This window comes from Toxotes jaculatrix, chromosome 4 (assembly GCF_017976425.1).
Source record: "Toxotes jaculatrix isolate fToxJac2 chromosome 4, fToxJac2.pri, whole genome shotgun sequence".
Classification (NCBI taxonomy): domain Eukaryota; kingdom Metazoa; phylum Chordata; class Actinopteri; family Toxotidae; genus Toxotes; species Toxotes jaculatrix.
Genome location: NC_054397.1, coordinates 17,387,645 through 17,402,723, shown reverse-complemented (window position 1 = coordinate 17,402,723; position 15,079 = coordinate 17,387,645). Strand labels below are relative to the sequence as shown.

Sequence of the window (15,079 nt, the reverse complement as noted above, 5' to 3'; positions counted from 1 at the left end):
GGGGAAAGAATAAGGGAAAAGAAAGCCAGATATAAAGATTTGGAAAGATGTAGTAAAGGGAAAGAAAGACCTGTGAAAGGAAAGGCAGGCGAAGAATTAACAAATGAAAGAAGGTGAGTAGATATAAGGTAAACACTTAAGAAAAAAGCAGCAAATATGATTTTATAATTAGAGCTGTTTGCATGCATGGTCGCTCAACAGAAAATGGAAAGGCGACAGTTTGGATGATGGATTAATCAGAAAATAGAATTCTGAAAACATCCATGCACATGTGACTGCACTTGTGTTTTTATCATTTGCATGTAACTACAGATACATTTGGCCTTTATGGGCAAACACTTTCATTTTCAAACGCACACCTGTTTTGCAATGCTGCTTCTCGCCTGTAAACATCAACCTCAGATCCCCTTCCTCTTTTACATAATTCTCTTCTCCGTCCTGGGTCCCCACCCTCTTGGAGGAGTGTGTTCCCCGCCAGCGACCCCTGGCCTCTTCCTCTGGTTCAGGAAATGGCTAACATGCCATAGAAAGCAGATGGGAGTGTGGGCTTGGCAGATTGCCAGCTCACCACACCCCCTAACTCAAGCTTGCAGCTATAGGAGGTGTGGTCTTTTCCCGCATGACACTGATGCTGCCAAGGGCCATGATGCACTAAATTGTGTATCTTAATTACCCTACAAAAGTACTACCTTTTTTTTAAACTATAACTGATGCTCTGTGATTCATATTGGTGTCCCTGGCAGAAGATGTTTGAGGACACATTGACCAAGCCAAATTTTTGAAAACATTTATAAGTGTTGAAAGTTCATGAACTCATAGTAGTATGTAGGTCTGGTTTTGGCAAGTTGCCTTCTCCATGTTTGGCCTCCAATTTCCAGCCTTTTCAGTACAACTCCTCGCATTTTTTGGGTTAGAGCAGCAGATTCATTCTCTGCTCTCTCTGCTTTCAATCTATACTAAATGCTGTACATGTTGTGGTTGCCAAGTTGACTCTCTTCAACTCATCCTACCTACCACAAGACTTGGGAGTTCTGTGTGACACTCGTACCCACCCACAGCATAATCAAAAAGTGAGGAACAGAAGAAGATTTCTCTTGGCTTCATTCCTCATCCAGTGAGTTTGCACAGTCAAAACATGGATTGACACTGGAGAGAATGTTAACAGAAGGCAAATTGTTTGCTTTATGCCTAGAAATGGGATTAGTTTTGATTATATACTCACTGTTTTTTCTTACTCAGCCTTGCACTGACGGCAGAGCTTTGGCCAGCTTCAAGAAGCAGTTATGCCACATGTGCCTGCATTTCACCCAGAACTTATTGTGCTCTGTGATGTTATTACTTAAGTGATGTTATTGCTTAAATCCTCACAATTTTTCATTAAGAGAAGCAGCAAAAGTCTGGAGCACATGCCCAAAAGTGGAAGAAGAGAAGTAAACTGAGGTATTGAGGCAGTGTAAGAGTAAGGTAACAGTAAGTTTTGAGGGAAGTAAGGATGAATTCTTTGGCATCAACTCCAGCTACATAAATCAGATCAAGGTACTTGCTAAGGATAAACCAGAGCAGTAGAATCTCCACTCTGATTTATCTTTGTCTTTATAGATGTTAACAACTTAAGGTTGTCCAATATTAATATGAAATATATCTGGAAAGAAATTATATTTTTGATTTCCCATTGTAATGTATGTTCCCTGGCAAGAAAAAGTTGGGGAAGTCCTGCAGGTCTGGATTTAGTATGTTCTGGAAAGCTAATCTGAATTTGACCCAAGAATTCTTTCCCCTCCACTGCTGCTGTCTGATGGATTTGGAGTGCTTATCCTTATTTTGTTTGTTGCCGTAACCACCTAATGAAATGAGTGTGTGTGTGTGCAAGAGAGAGAGATGGAGAGAGATTGTTTCTGTGTTGTCTCTGTGCTTGACCGCCAGTGTCTAGTAGTTCATCATTCTGGAGTTTCTTGTTCTTGTTTGCAAAGCAGGTTTTTTTTATGATTCATAGCTGAAAAGAATCTGTATATATCTCAGATTGCCTGTTATGTAGCCCCTAGTGGAGCCTCTGACAGAAACAGGCAATTTTAGCTCAAGCCTCCTTAAGAGGCCTCCTTAAAAGTCCACTTTTTTCTGACTGGCTTAACATCCAGAAGTCTACCAAGGGGCAGCGCACCTAGCACTTGTGAGTGCTGCCTCATCCTCTTACTGGTGTGGAAGTTCTGAAAGCAAACTGTGAAACTAAGTAACATAACAAAATCAATTGGAATTGGCAGGTTCTCAAATCTGTCCCAACATGAGAAAATGAGAGTGGACAGCACGAACATCATCAGTCACAAAGATCACAGTAGTACGTCTCTGTTTGGTAAATTCTATGCCCCTTACCTGTTAATTGTAAGACATGATGGTGGATTTGGTCTTTCAGTTACAATATGAATTATATTAAAATGTTTCTATATATGCCTGTCTCCTGACAGGAAATATAAAATCTAGCTGACGCCAGCTCGTCACGTAAGTAGGAAAAACCATTGGTAACCGTAACAGAGCAATCCTACACCTGAGCTTTTGTCTCACACGGATGACTTTTATGTAGGTTTACCTCATTATTTGAATCTTTGACCATGTTTAATACAGACATCCAACAATGCAAAATAATATATATGACAGACAATAAGGTAAAACATAAAAGGTCCCCTTTAACCCAATGAATACAAAAGGGAACGTGCCAGTAACACTAAGTGAACCCTGCACATAATGGTCTGTTTCTACCCTGTACAGTATTCACAAGAGGGATCTCTTAAGAATAAAATGAATCTAATAACATTAACATTATTATGACATTAGTAGATAAGAATTAATTTGTAATTAATGTTGTCTGTAATGTTATCTGGGACTGAATTACTTTAATGGCTCTAATTACATTAAAGGGTACATTTACTTTTACTTGGAAATTATTGTATTATTTTGATTACTCTGGAAAAATATTTTTGTTGTCATCTAGCAGCTATTATGTTATCACTTCCAAAAACCTTTATGACCTTATGAAATACTTTTTTTTTTTTTTTTTTTTTTTTTTTTTAAGTTTTTTGGATTAAGAACCATGTTAGCACAGAGATACAATAAAAGCTCATAATAACCTAACAGTCCTTTTCAGAAATGCTCGTCCTTTTGTCTGGATAAAGCAAACTGATTTAGTTTCCACACCAAGTATACTGTGGTCTTTGGAGTTTGCATTTTGCCAACAACCATGTACAGAAGACAGGGAGTAACAGTCAGTTCAGTCTGTAGTTATGCTGTGTCATTTTCTATCTGCTTTGTGATCCCCTTATTAATCACTTGTGAAAGTTTACTCTGCTTTTAGCAGTTCAGCCCGCACGCATCTCTACAAAATTTCTCTTGATAGCGGTGTCGTAATAATTACATCAGTACCTGCAATCTTATATAATGACTAGGTTTCCAAACACTGTTTTGGCTCTGCAGTTGTGAGTGATTGAATAACGTTAGTGTGCCTGCTCTCTTGTCCGCAGACGCTAAGTCACTTTCGTGGCCTCACAACCACATTGTGTGAAAGGAAGAAGAGATGAGATTAAACTTAGAACAGTATAATGTCCTCAGAGAGATGATTTGAATAACATCACAGTGAAACACATTGAAACGCAGAACATCCTAAACAAGGATGACCTTAGTCAAAATTGGCCCGATCAAAGTAAACAGCAGCGCTGCTTTTTATTAGAAACACAAATAAAAGCAAAATTATTCAGCAGCCTTATTTAATTTCTCATTTCATATTTGAGTAAAAATCCTCCAAGTTGTTAAATGTTCTGTGTAAACTCACCTCCACATCGTGGTGTGACAGAAGCCTTTTACAAAAGATAATGAATTTGGCACAGCTTACCTCCAATAGTTCCTACTCTATAAGTATCCAAGTCTTGGGCAAATAAGTTTTAATTAACTCACCTTTATTGGAGGAGAATATTTGAGCTTTTGTAGAAAAATAAAGCATTCTCTTCTGTTTATCATCAAATATTTATTGGGAAGCATGAGATTATATTTAACATGTGCGACAAAGCACAGGCCCAGACACATCAGCATCTGCTAAGAGAGAAAAAAATGAAAGTGCCAAGATGCTACCCTGCTCCTGCATCCTGATCAGATTTTCAGGCCGTAGCTAGAAACTAAATCACTGGACACTTAAAAAGATCCACAACCCACATAGGTTGTAATTTAATTTTAGTGCAACAATTTGCCAACTGCTGTGATTTGGCTTACCTACTAAAACCTACACATTTTGATGTGTTTAGTAGGGAAACCCCACTCCTTGCAAGTGATATACAGCATAATATAGAGCTTCACATCAGCTAGCTGCTAGGCTGTAATTACATGTGTGTGTCATTGAATGTGTGATTGTGCATTTGAATGTTGAACTGTGTGTGTGTTTACTGTAAGAGCTGTCTGGATCTCAGACAGCGATCGAGCACTTCACAGGGACTTCCTCTGTTCTTCAACCACGACTAGACTGGCCTCAGTTGCGCTAAATCTGCAGACACACAAGCACATATACAGAAGTTACTTTAAAATCAGGTAATCTGCCTCATTACACAGTCTGAAAGTCTACACTGTAACCACAGTGTGCATTGTTCTCATGCTGTCTGGGAAAAGAGGTTATGAGATGCAAAATAGAAGTTTAAGTTCTTTTGTATATTTTTCATCAGTTTGTGTTCATGTATTGAAAAGTTTTTTTTAAATAAAAAGTTGTATTAGTTAATTTCCAAGTTTCATATCCTGTTAGTAGATTTAAAAAAAAACTAGTTCCTTAATATTTGAGCCCCCGTCATGTGCACAAAATCATGTACCATGTTTCACTTGATCCTTCCACTTATTAACATTAAAATCCAACTACTTTTCACCTCTACTTTTCTGTCTTATTGACTTGTTTTCTTTCACTCCTTCTCCTCCCCGTCAGATATATTGGAAAGTCAGACTCAATCACCATCAGTGTGTGGAACCACAAGAAGATCCACAAAAAGCAGGGCGCAGGTTTCCTGGGCTGTGTCCGCCTCCTGTCCAATGCCATCAACAGACTCAAAGACACTGGCTGTAAGTACCTGTTTATTGGTTGGTGGTTGGGTGAAAAGTGTTAGTGCTTTTTTGGTTTTTGCTTTGATCTGATGTTGAATGTCATGCAGGCTGAAGAAGAATTTCTTTCTTGCAAACAAATGTAGACAATAGAGTTGTTTTGATTTTAATGTGATGTATGTACATACATCCTGCACTCATAGACAGATGAATGTTTTCAACAGCAGAGTGATACGTGGTGTATGGGAACCAGGGTGACTGTCTTTCCTGTGTTTTATCTGGCTGCAGCAGTGTGATAGCTAGCTAGCCTGCTGCTACATGTTTTGCTCTTTCAACAGTGCTGCTGTTGCATCCCCAGCGCCTAGCCCGCTGCTGCTCCTATGCCAGCCATTCATTTCTGTAAGATTTATGGCCACAGTACACAGGCAATACCTTTAGGCAACAAATATCAGAAATATTGCCTGCTGTAGACATCTGGCACCTGGGACTAAATCAATAGCCACAATTCATTTTAGAGCGATACAACTTTCTGTCAAGGTAACAAATAGCTTTTATTCTTGGTGTTACAGGCTTAGTCCTGCTGATATAGTAATTGGCACTATTTGGAACAAGATGCCCTTTGATTTCCAATTGATTGAGACTCTTATTTTCTCCGTGCAGTCCACATGACCACGGTGTCTGCTGTGTTAGCAGTGCCGTTCAGCGGATACTGACACATGTGCACTTAACTGTAGTCTGTACTGTCAAATTAACATTCCTTCCACTGTTCTCCTCCTTTCCTTCAGTCCATCTTCCTAACCTGTCTTAAGCACACAGTCAATGTATGCTTTTTATGTCTCCAGCCGTTTCCCTATTTCCATTCATCTGTTCCACACAGCCATGTCTGTCTGAATGTAATTGCCATTTGTTGGATGCTTTTTTATCCGACCTGCATAGTTGGACACTTCCATGAATTTAGGCAGTTGTAGTTTGGTTGGCCCATATGAAACAGCCTCCAAACTGTCAAACTAAATGCCTCACATTAGAGTTCAGAATAGTTTCCAACAACCTTTTTGTTTGCTCCAAACCGACATTCTTGGATCATAAAGTTCACCCCCTAATCCACCAAGAACCACAGCTGCATCAGTGTTGCCACAAAAGGGACCTTGGTGGCCATGAAAGCCTGGTGCCGTACTTTTACCCCCCTGGGTGCCACATGATTTGCCCTTAGGCTTACCCACAACTTCCAGAAACAGGCAGTATAGGCTCCAGTTAGGCTCCAGACCAGATACTTACTGTACAGCAAACATGGCAGAAATTATACTTTATCGCAGCCACAGGAAGTGGACAGGCAGACATGATCTCTGACAAAACACCAGTGCTCACTTTATCCTTTATCCTTTATCCTTGTCCTGTGTGCTGCAGACACATGAACAGTGCCCAGTCTGTGGTCTGGCCAAGATGTGCACACACACAAAGACACAAACATAGAAACAGCACATACACGCACAAAAGACTTTACTGGAATTGCCTCGGTTCCTAGAAGGCATATTCATACACATAGCTCAATTCGTCATCCACTGCAAAAACACAAACTCACAAAGCTGTTTCACTCTTGCACACACACACACACACACCCACCCCTGCGCGCACTCTTGCAAACCAAAAGGGGATCCAGCACAGTTGTGCTTGTTTACCAGAGGTCTGTCTGGCTCTACACTGAGCTCCACTTCCTGTAGCATCGCAGTCACAAATCTCTAAGTCCTCTGCCCTACTTCTGAACCCACAAACTCACTAACACACACACCACCAGTTTTTCAAAATGACTTTGCTGACTACACGTTAGTCTGCCACTCTTTGAACCCTGTTGTTTACTTGTTTGTAGTATTGACAGTGTTGATGTAATGGCTAATTATATTTACTGATTTGCTGATTGTGATACTGCAGTTTTTACATGTGCACACACATATAAACACACACAGAGACAGATGTGCTAGAGCTACATTAACCAGTACGTAAACACACTCAGCTCATGTGAGTACATGCACATGTTAACACACTTTTATGCACATACTAACACACATTTATGTGCTTAGTTCATTGTAACACACAGTTATCATAGCTCTGAGCAATTGCATGGGGTGGTGAGGGCTTGTGGTTAAAGGTCTGTAAATGTCGTGTCTCTCTGTTTCCCTCTTGTTTAGGAGAAAAATCTGCTTACTGTTCTAGCCATGAAAGGCTTAGACCATCGCTGTTTAGTCTAGACACGTATCCAGAACAGATGCGCACACACACACATACACAAACACACACAAGTCGGGAAACAAGTAATTGGTTTGTTGAGATCTGCTTAGCCCATACATACAAACAGACATACTATTTCATGTGCATAATAAATCATACAGGCAAGCCGTGACAGAGACATCACAAATCCAGTCTGAATTTGGTTTTAGCATTAGCACATGGAGAAATGGGGCATCTCTTCATCTCCCTTTCTCTCACTCACTCTCACTCTGCCTTTTTCTGCCTCTTCTGCAGATTTCCCTTCTTCTCCCCCTCCCCTGCACACTCATGCTGCCTTATGTCTGAATACATTTTAGTTTTTCATGTTGAAGTAAGCCTACATCCCTGAAAGACTCTTACCCTGCTGACACACACACACACACACACACACACACACACACACACAGACAGGTTTCATTGTTAATGGATACCAGTTGATGTCACTCCTGGTCCCTGTGCTGGTCAGCTGGACTGGTCATGCACTAGTCTCCTGTGGGATTTTGTGTGTGTGTGTGAGAGAGAGAGAGAGAGACTGCAGTGTATCTGTGTCTGGATCTTGTTCAGAGTCTTCCTGTGTTGTGTTCCTGTGCTGTCTGTGTTTGGCAGTTCTACCCTGTGCTGAGCAGACAATGAGCTCTTACTTTTCGAGAAACAGCAAGATTGTGAATAAATTTTGCATCCAAATTTGATAACATTTGGTATCTCAATATTTATATCTTTTCACACAAAATGGGAGAAGCTGCAGAGGTGTTTCTTCTGCAGAGGGTTGCATTTTTTTTTTCTAACATTTTAAAGGCACATTAGCATGCAGTCTTAATCAGAGATTTTACTGGATAATTCAGTAAATCTTAACTGACTCGTGCATAAGAAAAATAATTGAGGGATCTTACTGGATTTTATAAATAATGAATTCATGAATTTCAAAAAATCAGTTTATCTCAGCTTGGGTTACAAAAGCTTATCAGCATGGGTCAATTTGTCCCCTGTTGGTAATGGTACTGCTGGATTTTCAGAACTGTGCAACCTCCTTTAACAAGGTGCAGCACTGTTCAAAACATGTAAATGCCCTTTACACATAATTGAACCATTCAGAACACAAAACAGTGAAGTATACCCCTATAGTATGCAATAGAAGGCAGTTTCTCAATACACCTCCCTTGAACCCGTGGGACCGTGTTCAGACCGACATTAGCCCTGTTTAAAAGGTTGCTGGTTAAGAGGGCTCCAGGGAAAAAAAAACAGACAACAAATACCACAATGTTGTTTGCCAAAAATGCTGAACACAATCTGAGATTATCTTGCAATGTTTGCAAGTGCACCTAACAGTGTGAAGGTTTACCTGGTGATCACTGCAGCACAAGGTAAAATGAAAACCTGTATAAAAGAAAAACTTTCTAGGGTTGTAACATCCTCTGTCTTCATAAATATTTAAAAGTTACACATGAGCTTAATACCTGAAAATCCACTTTGCAGTGTTCATGGTTGTAAATGGGGACAGAATCAGTGGTTTTGTGTTTTGTTTGTGCTTTTTCCCCTGCAGATCAGAGACTGGACCTGAATAAGCTGGGCCCTAATGACAACGATACTGTGAGAGGACAGATAGTAGGTAAGAAACACAACTTCAGCTGCATATGCCAGAATAAAGAACAAGTCAAGCCATCAATACGTGTGTATCTGTATAAAAGAAAACCACCGTGGCAATTTGTATTTCTGGCTCCAGTATACTGCAGATTTCAGAGAATTGTTAGTGGGAAGTTCTGGTGAACTCTTTCAGTTACATCCCACAGTTTCTCTGTCTGAAAACGCTGAAGTAATCAACAGCTAGAAAAAACTGTTGGAACTACTCCATGGCATGTCCCTCAATACAAAACATGAACACAGAGTTTAGTTATTGCAAATAGCTAAATCATCCTCAGTTATCTATATATATGTTGCAGTTTTCACATACAAAACATTTTTCAGTGTTTACAATTGTGAAGGTAAAAGTTGAACCAATGTCAGTGTCAAACACAACTCTGGATGTCTGGATGTCTCAGTGCATTGTATTATTTAAACATTACAAAACACAACTTGACCCAGACTGCACAGTCTGTCTCAATACTCTGACTCAGTTCATTACCTAACCACTGAACCACAGAAAGGATTTTTTTGTTTTTTCTCTGGCTTTATAATACAGAAACAGGGATATGTTTAATATCTGTTGCCTAGTCTTTTTATTTTCTTATTTTTTGCCTTTGCATTTATGTCAGAAGAGAGAAGGAAATGTGACAAATATTAAAAAAAGACAATAATGTATAAAAGCATTAGTGGAATTGGAATCCACATGCCATGTACTAAATATTAGTCATCTTTATTTTAGCAGTATGGGTAGGAAAATGTTATTCACCTACAATCTTCCTTGTCTTGGTTAACTGTGTAGTAAGTCTTCAGTCCAGGGATCGCATCGGGACAGGAGGACCAGTGGTGGACTGCAGTCGTCTGTTTGACAATGACTTACCTGATGGGTTAGTGTTATTACAGGTTTTCCTTTAAAATGAGCTTTAGTCCCCATGTTCTTAGAGGTAGCAAAAGTTGACAAAGTATTTTGTTTTCATTTTTGACATTTCTTTATAACAAATCTGAAACATTTCCACGCCTGTTTGTCTTAATACTTCATAAACCAGCTGGGAAGAGAGGAGGACAGCTTCTGGAAGGATACAGTACCTGAACCACATCACACGTACCACGCAGTGGGAGAGACCTACCAGGTACATCTGCAGACATGCATACATTCCCAACTATGATTTCAAATGGTGTAGAATATTATGTAAGTGAGCCATGTTAAAATGGGAGCTTTCCGGTGGTTCAAATCATATCATCCATAATATTCTGCTGCCTGTCTTTAGTGCAGCAGTCATACAATTGTAATCCACAACAAACTTGACCTTTTACAAAAAGCAGGGGGCTCAATTAAGTGGTTGTACTTTCCTCCACTTCCCTTTTCAGAAAAAAAAAAAACTTCCACTCAGCTCCACTCACAACACAACAATAACAGTCTGTCGGTAATGAGTGAATTGCTGTCAGTTTCCTTAGCTGCCCACCCCACTGCAACACACACACACACACACACACACACATACATACACTCACGTAAATAAACTAGCCAGCCAGTCAGGCAGCCAGATTTTACTTGGCCCCTTTTCCTGCAGGAACAACTGTCGCCTTCCTACTTGGCCCATATCAGTGGAGCCGTTAGGGTAGTATGCAAAAAAAAAAAAAAAAAAAGTCCCCCTTCGCCTCACCCACTCTTACACATACACACCTCTACTGTCTCCCCCAAGCAGCTCAGCAGAATGAGTTACAACAAACAGGAAATGGTGAGGAAAAGGTTAAGTGGTAGGTCACTGAGGGACGTGGAAAAGATGATGTTAAGAATGAAGATGATCAGGTAGGGACTGTGTAGGAGGAAGAAATGACAGAGTGGCTGAAGAGAAAGGGCTAATGAACAACAGGATAAAGTGAGTGAAGTGGAAAAAGAGGAATGCAGTAGGTTGGTCAGGTTTTTTTCTTCATTTTTTATCTTGAATATGCAATAGTGCAAATACTGTGCAATATAAAATGTAATATAAAGATTTTTTTGCAAGCGTCTTTTACTTGCAAGTATGTTACATGTCAACCTACCAAGTAATAAAAAGGAATACTGTAAAATTGGACTTGTTTTTTCATAGGCAGATGGTTTTGCAGCTTGTTGTGAGAGGACACATTGGAGGACTAGACTGGGAAGCGTGATAGAACATGGAGACAGAAGTGGGAATTAAATGAGCATGGAGAAAGAGGAAATGAAAGGGAGGGAGAGCTGTGTGGAGGGGGGGAGCAGGTGGGCTGTGGATTGACAGAAAAGGGTCCAAGGTTCTAGATAGCCGAGGCGTCAGTAACTCCGGTCAGCCAGACAGCGCTCAGACGTGCTACACACACGCACACACAGTGAGTAAGCAGTCTCAGTATCAGATATCTGCTCTAGAAGTTGTTCAGTAGCACGCATACACACTTTAAGATTCTGCTGTAGTCTTATGAGGACTTTGTTCCTATGCAACCCATAATCGTCCATATCACTTCGGTCTTAACCATAACCATGAAATGCATTTCTCCCCTTGAGGACTGATGACACAAGCTGTTTTCCAATAATTACACTATACTTGTGTGTATGTCTAGACATCACAAGAAGAAATAAACCATGCTACACCTAAAACTTAACCCCTAGCACGCCTATAAAGCACTTTAACACATCTCTTTGCACCCTTCACACCCAGGTTCCTGCAAGTAGAGGTAAATGTGGTGCACAGTCACATACATTCACCAAAACCACTCATCACCCGCTCATTTAACACACTCCACCAAGCGTGTAACTCTTGAGAATGAAAACAAACACTTGATGTTGTTCTTGTCAATTTATTTGTCCAGTTCACAGCAAGAAAGTTGGTTTCTTTTAGCCAGATTTCTCTTAAAATAGTTTTAGTGTTCATTATTTCCAATGTTTTATTTGTATAACTTAATAGATATATATATTTGAAAACTATAACTAGGAAATAGGGGTGAAAATTACAAACTTAAAAGAGCACATAGAACACATACATAGCCTGTATACACATGAACATGTGCACTCTCTGCTCTTTCCCAGGCCAGCTTCAGAGTACTCCAGCCCATCAGGACGTCCGCTGAGCTGCGTGGTGGACGAGAACACACCAGTGATGACACCCGTTAATGGGGCCGAGGCCAGTGGCCCACCGGGTGAACAGCGGATCCAGGAGAGACGGGTTCGATCACAGCGGCACCGTAACTACATGAGTCGAACACACCTGCATACACCGCCTGACCTGCCTGAGGGCTATGGTGAGAGACCATAGTACTGACACACACACACACAAACATAATCTCTTCCTCCATTAACTGGTTGCCTGTTTACAATCCAGTCTGTAAGTTAGAGAAAAGTCTTTTGTTATTTTTGCATATATACTCCTCTTGTTGAGCCCTGAAGATACCATGATAAAGAGGCAGTGTCTGTGACGTCGCATTATATTGTCCTATTGTGATCATACAATCATCATACAATTAGCCGCTCAGGCCCACACTGAACTAATGTGGAAAATCTCACGAAAATGGTCTATGAGGGTGATCAAATACCTACGCTCAGCTAAACTGAGAATGGTGTTTTTTCTAACATTTTGGAATGTGTTGGCTGGTTATCAGTCAAGCTGTAGTCAAATTGCATTGTACAGTGACCAGAGTTACTGATGAGGTCCCAGATCTAACCCACAAAAGCACAAGATACTCAGATCAAAGGGACGGTGACCTGCTCTTGGGCTGTATCACGTGTATTGCCTGGAGGCAGTGATACTTTTAACATTTTTTTCTTTTAATTATGAGAATGAAGCTTAAATGTCCTTTGTATCCTCTTTTCTCGTTCTCCCTCTGCCTTTTCCCTTGCTCTGTCCTCAGGCTACTTGTACTCTGTGTTAGTCCCCCTCCACCTCCCCTCTCAGTCCTTCCCAAAGCACCGCCTCATGACAAATGTATTCAGCTCTTGCTGTGTGTTAATAACTCCATCTCTCCTCTCCTGTTTTCAAACACTTCCAGTGTTTGAATGTTTTGGCTTTACAGACTGAAATTCCCACAGCGATTCATAGCTTGGTGTTTAGTACAGAGAAGGCACTCTGAGTTGCGGGTTATTTTGTTATTGTACAGTAATTCTTATTCTACTTACAGCATTTAAACACATTTGGAAAATGGTGCAGAAGCAAGTACATTTTCCAACATCTCAAAGCTTTTTCAGAATAATGTTCACTTTTCACAGTCAGCCACAGTGCACCCCACAATACCCACAGAGTCTGTAAAGTAAATTATTATTTTAAGTGTGGGGCTGTATGCCAGTGATTTAGAATGGCACTCTTGGACCTGTGCCCCCTTTGAAATGTCCTGCTGTGTCCACTGAGGCTGGCCGAGGTCGGACAAAATGAGTCACTGATGCCCAACAGCTCGTGAGCTTTCTTCCTCAGCTGAACCCTCTGAACCAGTGGCTGGGTGTGGCGAGAGAGATTGAGAGAGAGAGAGAGAGAGAGAGAGAGAGAGGGAACGTGTGAGGGAATGTGTGAGGGGAAAAAAGACAGGGAGAGGTGGGTAGGAAATGAGTTGTGCCAGTAGGAAGCTGGGGTGGGGGGTAGTGATGGATTAGCGGGTGAATATATACACACATGAGCACCACCACACCCGTGCAGCGCACACACTCTGTGCCAGCATTCACACACTCACTCTCCATTCATCCATGAGCTGGATGGAACCAAAGGTCCAAAAAATCCAGTGACGGATTACAAATGAGAACCGTTCTCCTTCGATTTCATCTTGGTGAAATCGGTTCCCTTATTTGTTTACAGTGTATTATATTAGTGGGTTTGGCATGAATGACATGATTTTCCTTTCCATTTCCTTTGGATTTGGAGATTAATAGGGGTGGATGACTTTCAGTGCACACACTAACCTTTAAGAGAAAACAAGGCGACTATGATGCATCAAGGAACTCTGTGCAAGGAAAAACAGTCATGGAAGTCTTTGATAAATTTCCCTAACATTTTATTTTCCCCCTCCTCTTGGGATAGGCCTTCTGGAGACTGGAGAGGAACTAATTGATTACATTGGCGCACACCTTAAAAAACAAGTTCAACATTGTCCCAGCAGCTTGTCTGTCACATCAATTATAAACAGACTTCCCCTTCTCCAAAATACACAAACTAACTCTCCGTTCTTGTACCCACCTGGACTGGACTACAGAACAACAGTTCCAAGCTTGTTTCAGTGCTGTTTTTGCCTTTTGACATATTAATTAAAACCAATTTTCTTCCTTTTTAGAGCAAAGAACAACTCAGCAGGGCCAGGTCTACTTCCTCCACACACAGACTGGAGTCAGCACCTGGCATGACCCCCGCGTACCCAGGTAACTTCTTTGTATATTTACTCTTATATATTTTTCATCCTTAATGTTAGGATTTTTATGTTTTTAAAGTGCTTCTTTGGATAAATGTTACTAAGAGCTATTAATATGAGCATAATTATTGAGGAATTAAGAATGTAATGACTTAAACACATGATAAATGTACCATAGTGCTGACAGCCTGTATTGTTTTAATCCTAATATGAAACCTGACATATATTCCCAAAACTGACAGGACCAAACTGGGCTTGACTGGGTTGGATCAGACCTAATTTCTCACTTAATTGCTCAGGGTTGTGTTCAAAAACAGTCTTATTAGTCAAATTTCAGGCTCAAGTCGGGGTCAGCCAAACTAATGACCTCTGAGTCCGATGTGGAGCTGGAAGAAAATTTTTGGACAGATGTTGAGCTGAACACACCACAGGCCAGTGGTTCTGCATTCTATCACACTGTTTCACCAACTCTCTGTAGCCCACTAGTCAATTCACTAGAGACTGCAGGCAGTGCTATTGCGTTACATTTTTGGCCATGGCTCGGTGTAGCTGCTGCTCAGTGATGAAGCACATGTGTGTAATGTCCAACTCACAGCAGCAACTCTGGGCTTGGTCATTTTGGAGAGAGCTGCTAAAATGACCCAGTATGTTGTGATGAGTGCAGTGAGGCATGCACTTTGTCCCTGAGTGATGTGTCCTCACTTCACACAAGGACAGAGTATTCACACACACACACACAAAGGCACAAGACCTCCTTAGGCTACGGTGTTGTCCCAGATCAGGACTTAGGTTGTCAGTGCACAGG

The 15,079-nt window shown here is 40.8% G+C and overlaps 1 protein-coding gene across 2 annotated transcripts in view; it reads left to right on the top strand.

Moving 5' to 3' along the window:
* LOC121180391 (E3 ubiquitin-protein ligase SMURF2-like) overlaps window positions 1-15,079 on the top strand; it is a 60,649-nt gene that overhangs the window by 27,729 nt on the left and 17,841 nt on the right. For both annotated transcript variants that reach the window (XM_041035764.1, XM_041035763.1), the window contains exons 4-9: window positions 4,946-5,079; window positions 8,861-8,926; window positions 9,740-9,824; window positions 9,984-10,067; window positions 11,978-12,189; window positions 14,200-14,284. In XM_041035764.1, coding sequence (XP_040891698.1) covers window positions 4,946-5,079; window positions 8,861-8,926; window positions 9,740-9,824; window positions 9,984-10,067; window positions 11,978-12,189; window positions 14,200-14,284 — 666 coding nt within the window. The remainder of the gene's footprint in view (window positions 1-4,945; window positions 5,080-8,860; window positions 8,927-9,739; window positions 9,825-9,983; window positions 10,068-11,977; window positions 12,190-14,199; window positions 14,285-15,079) is intronic.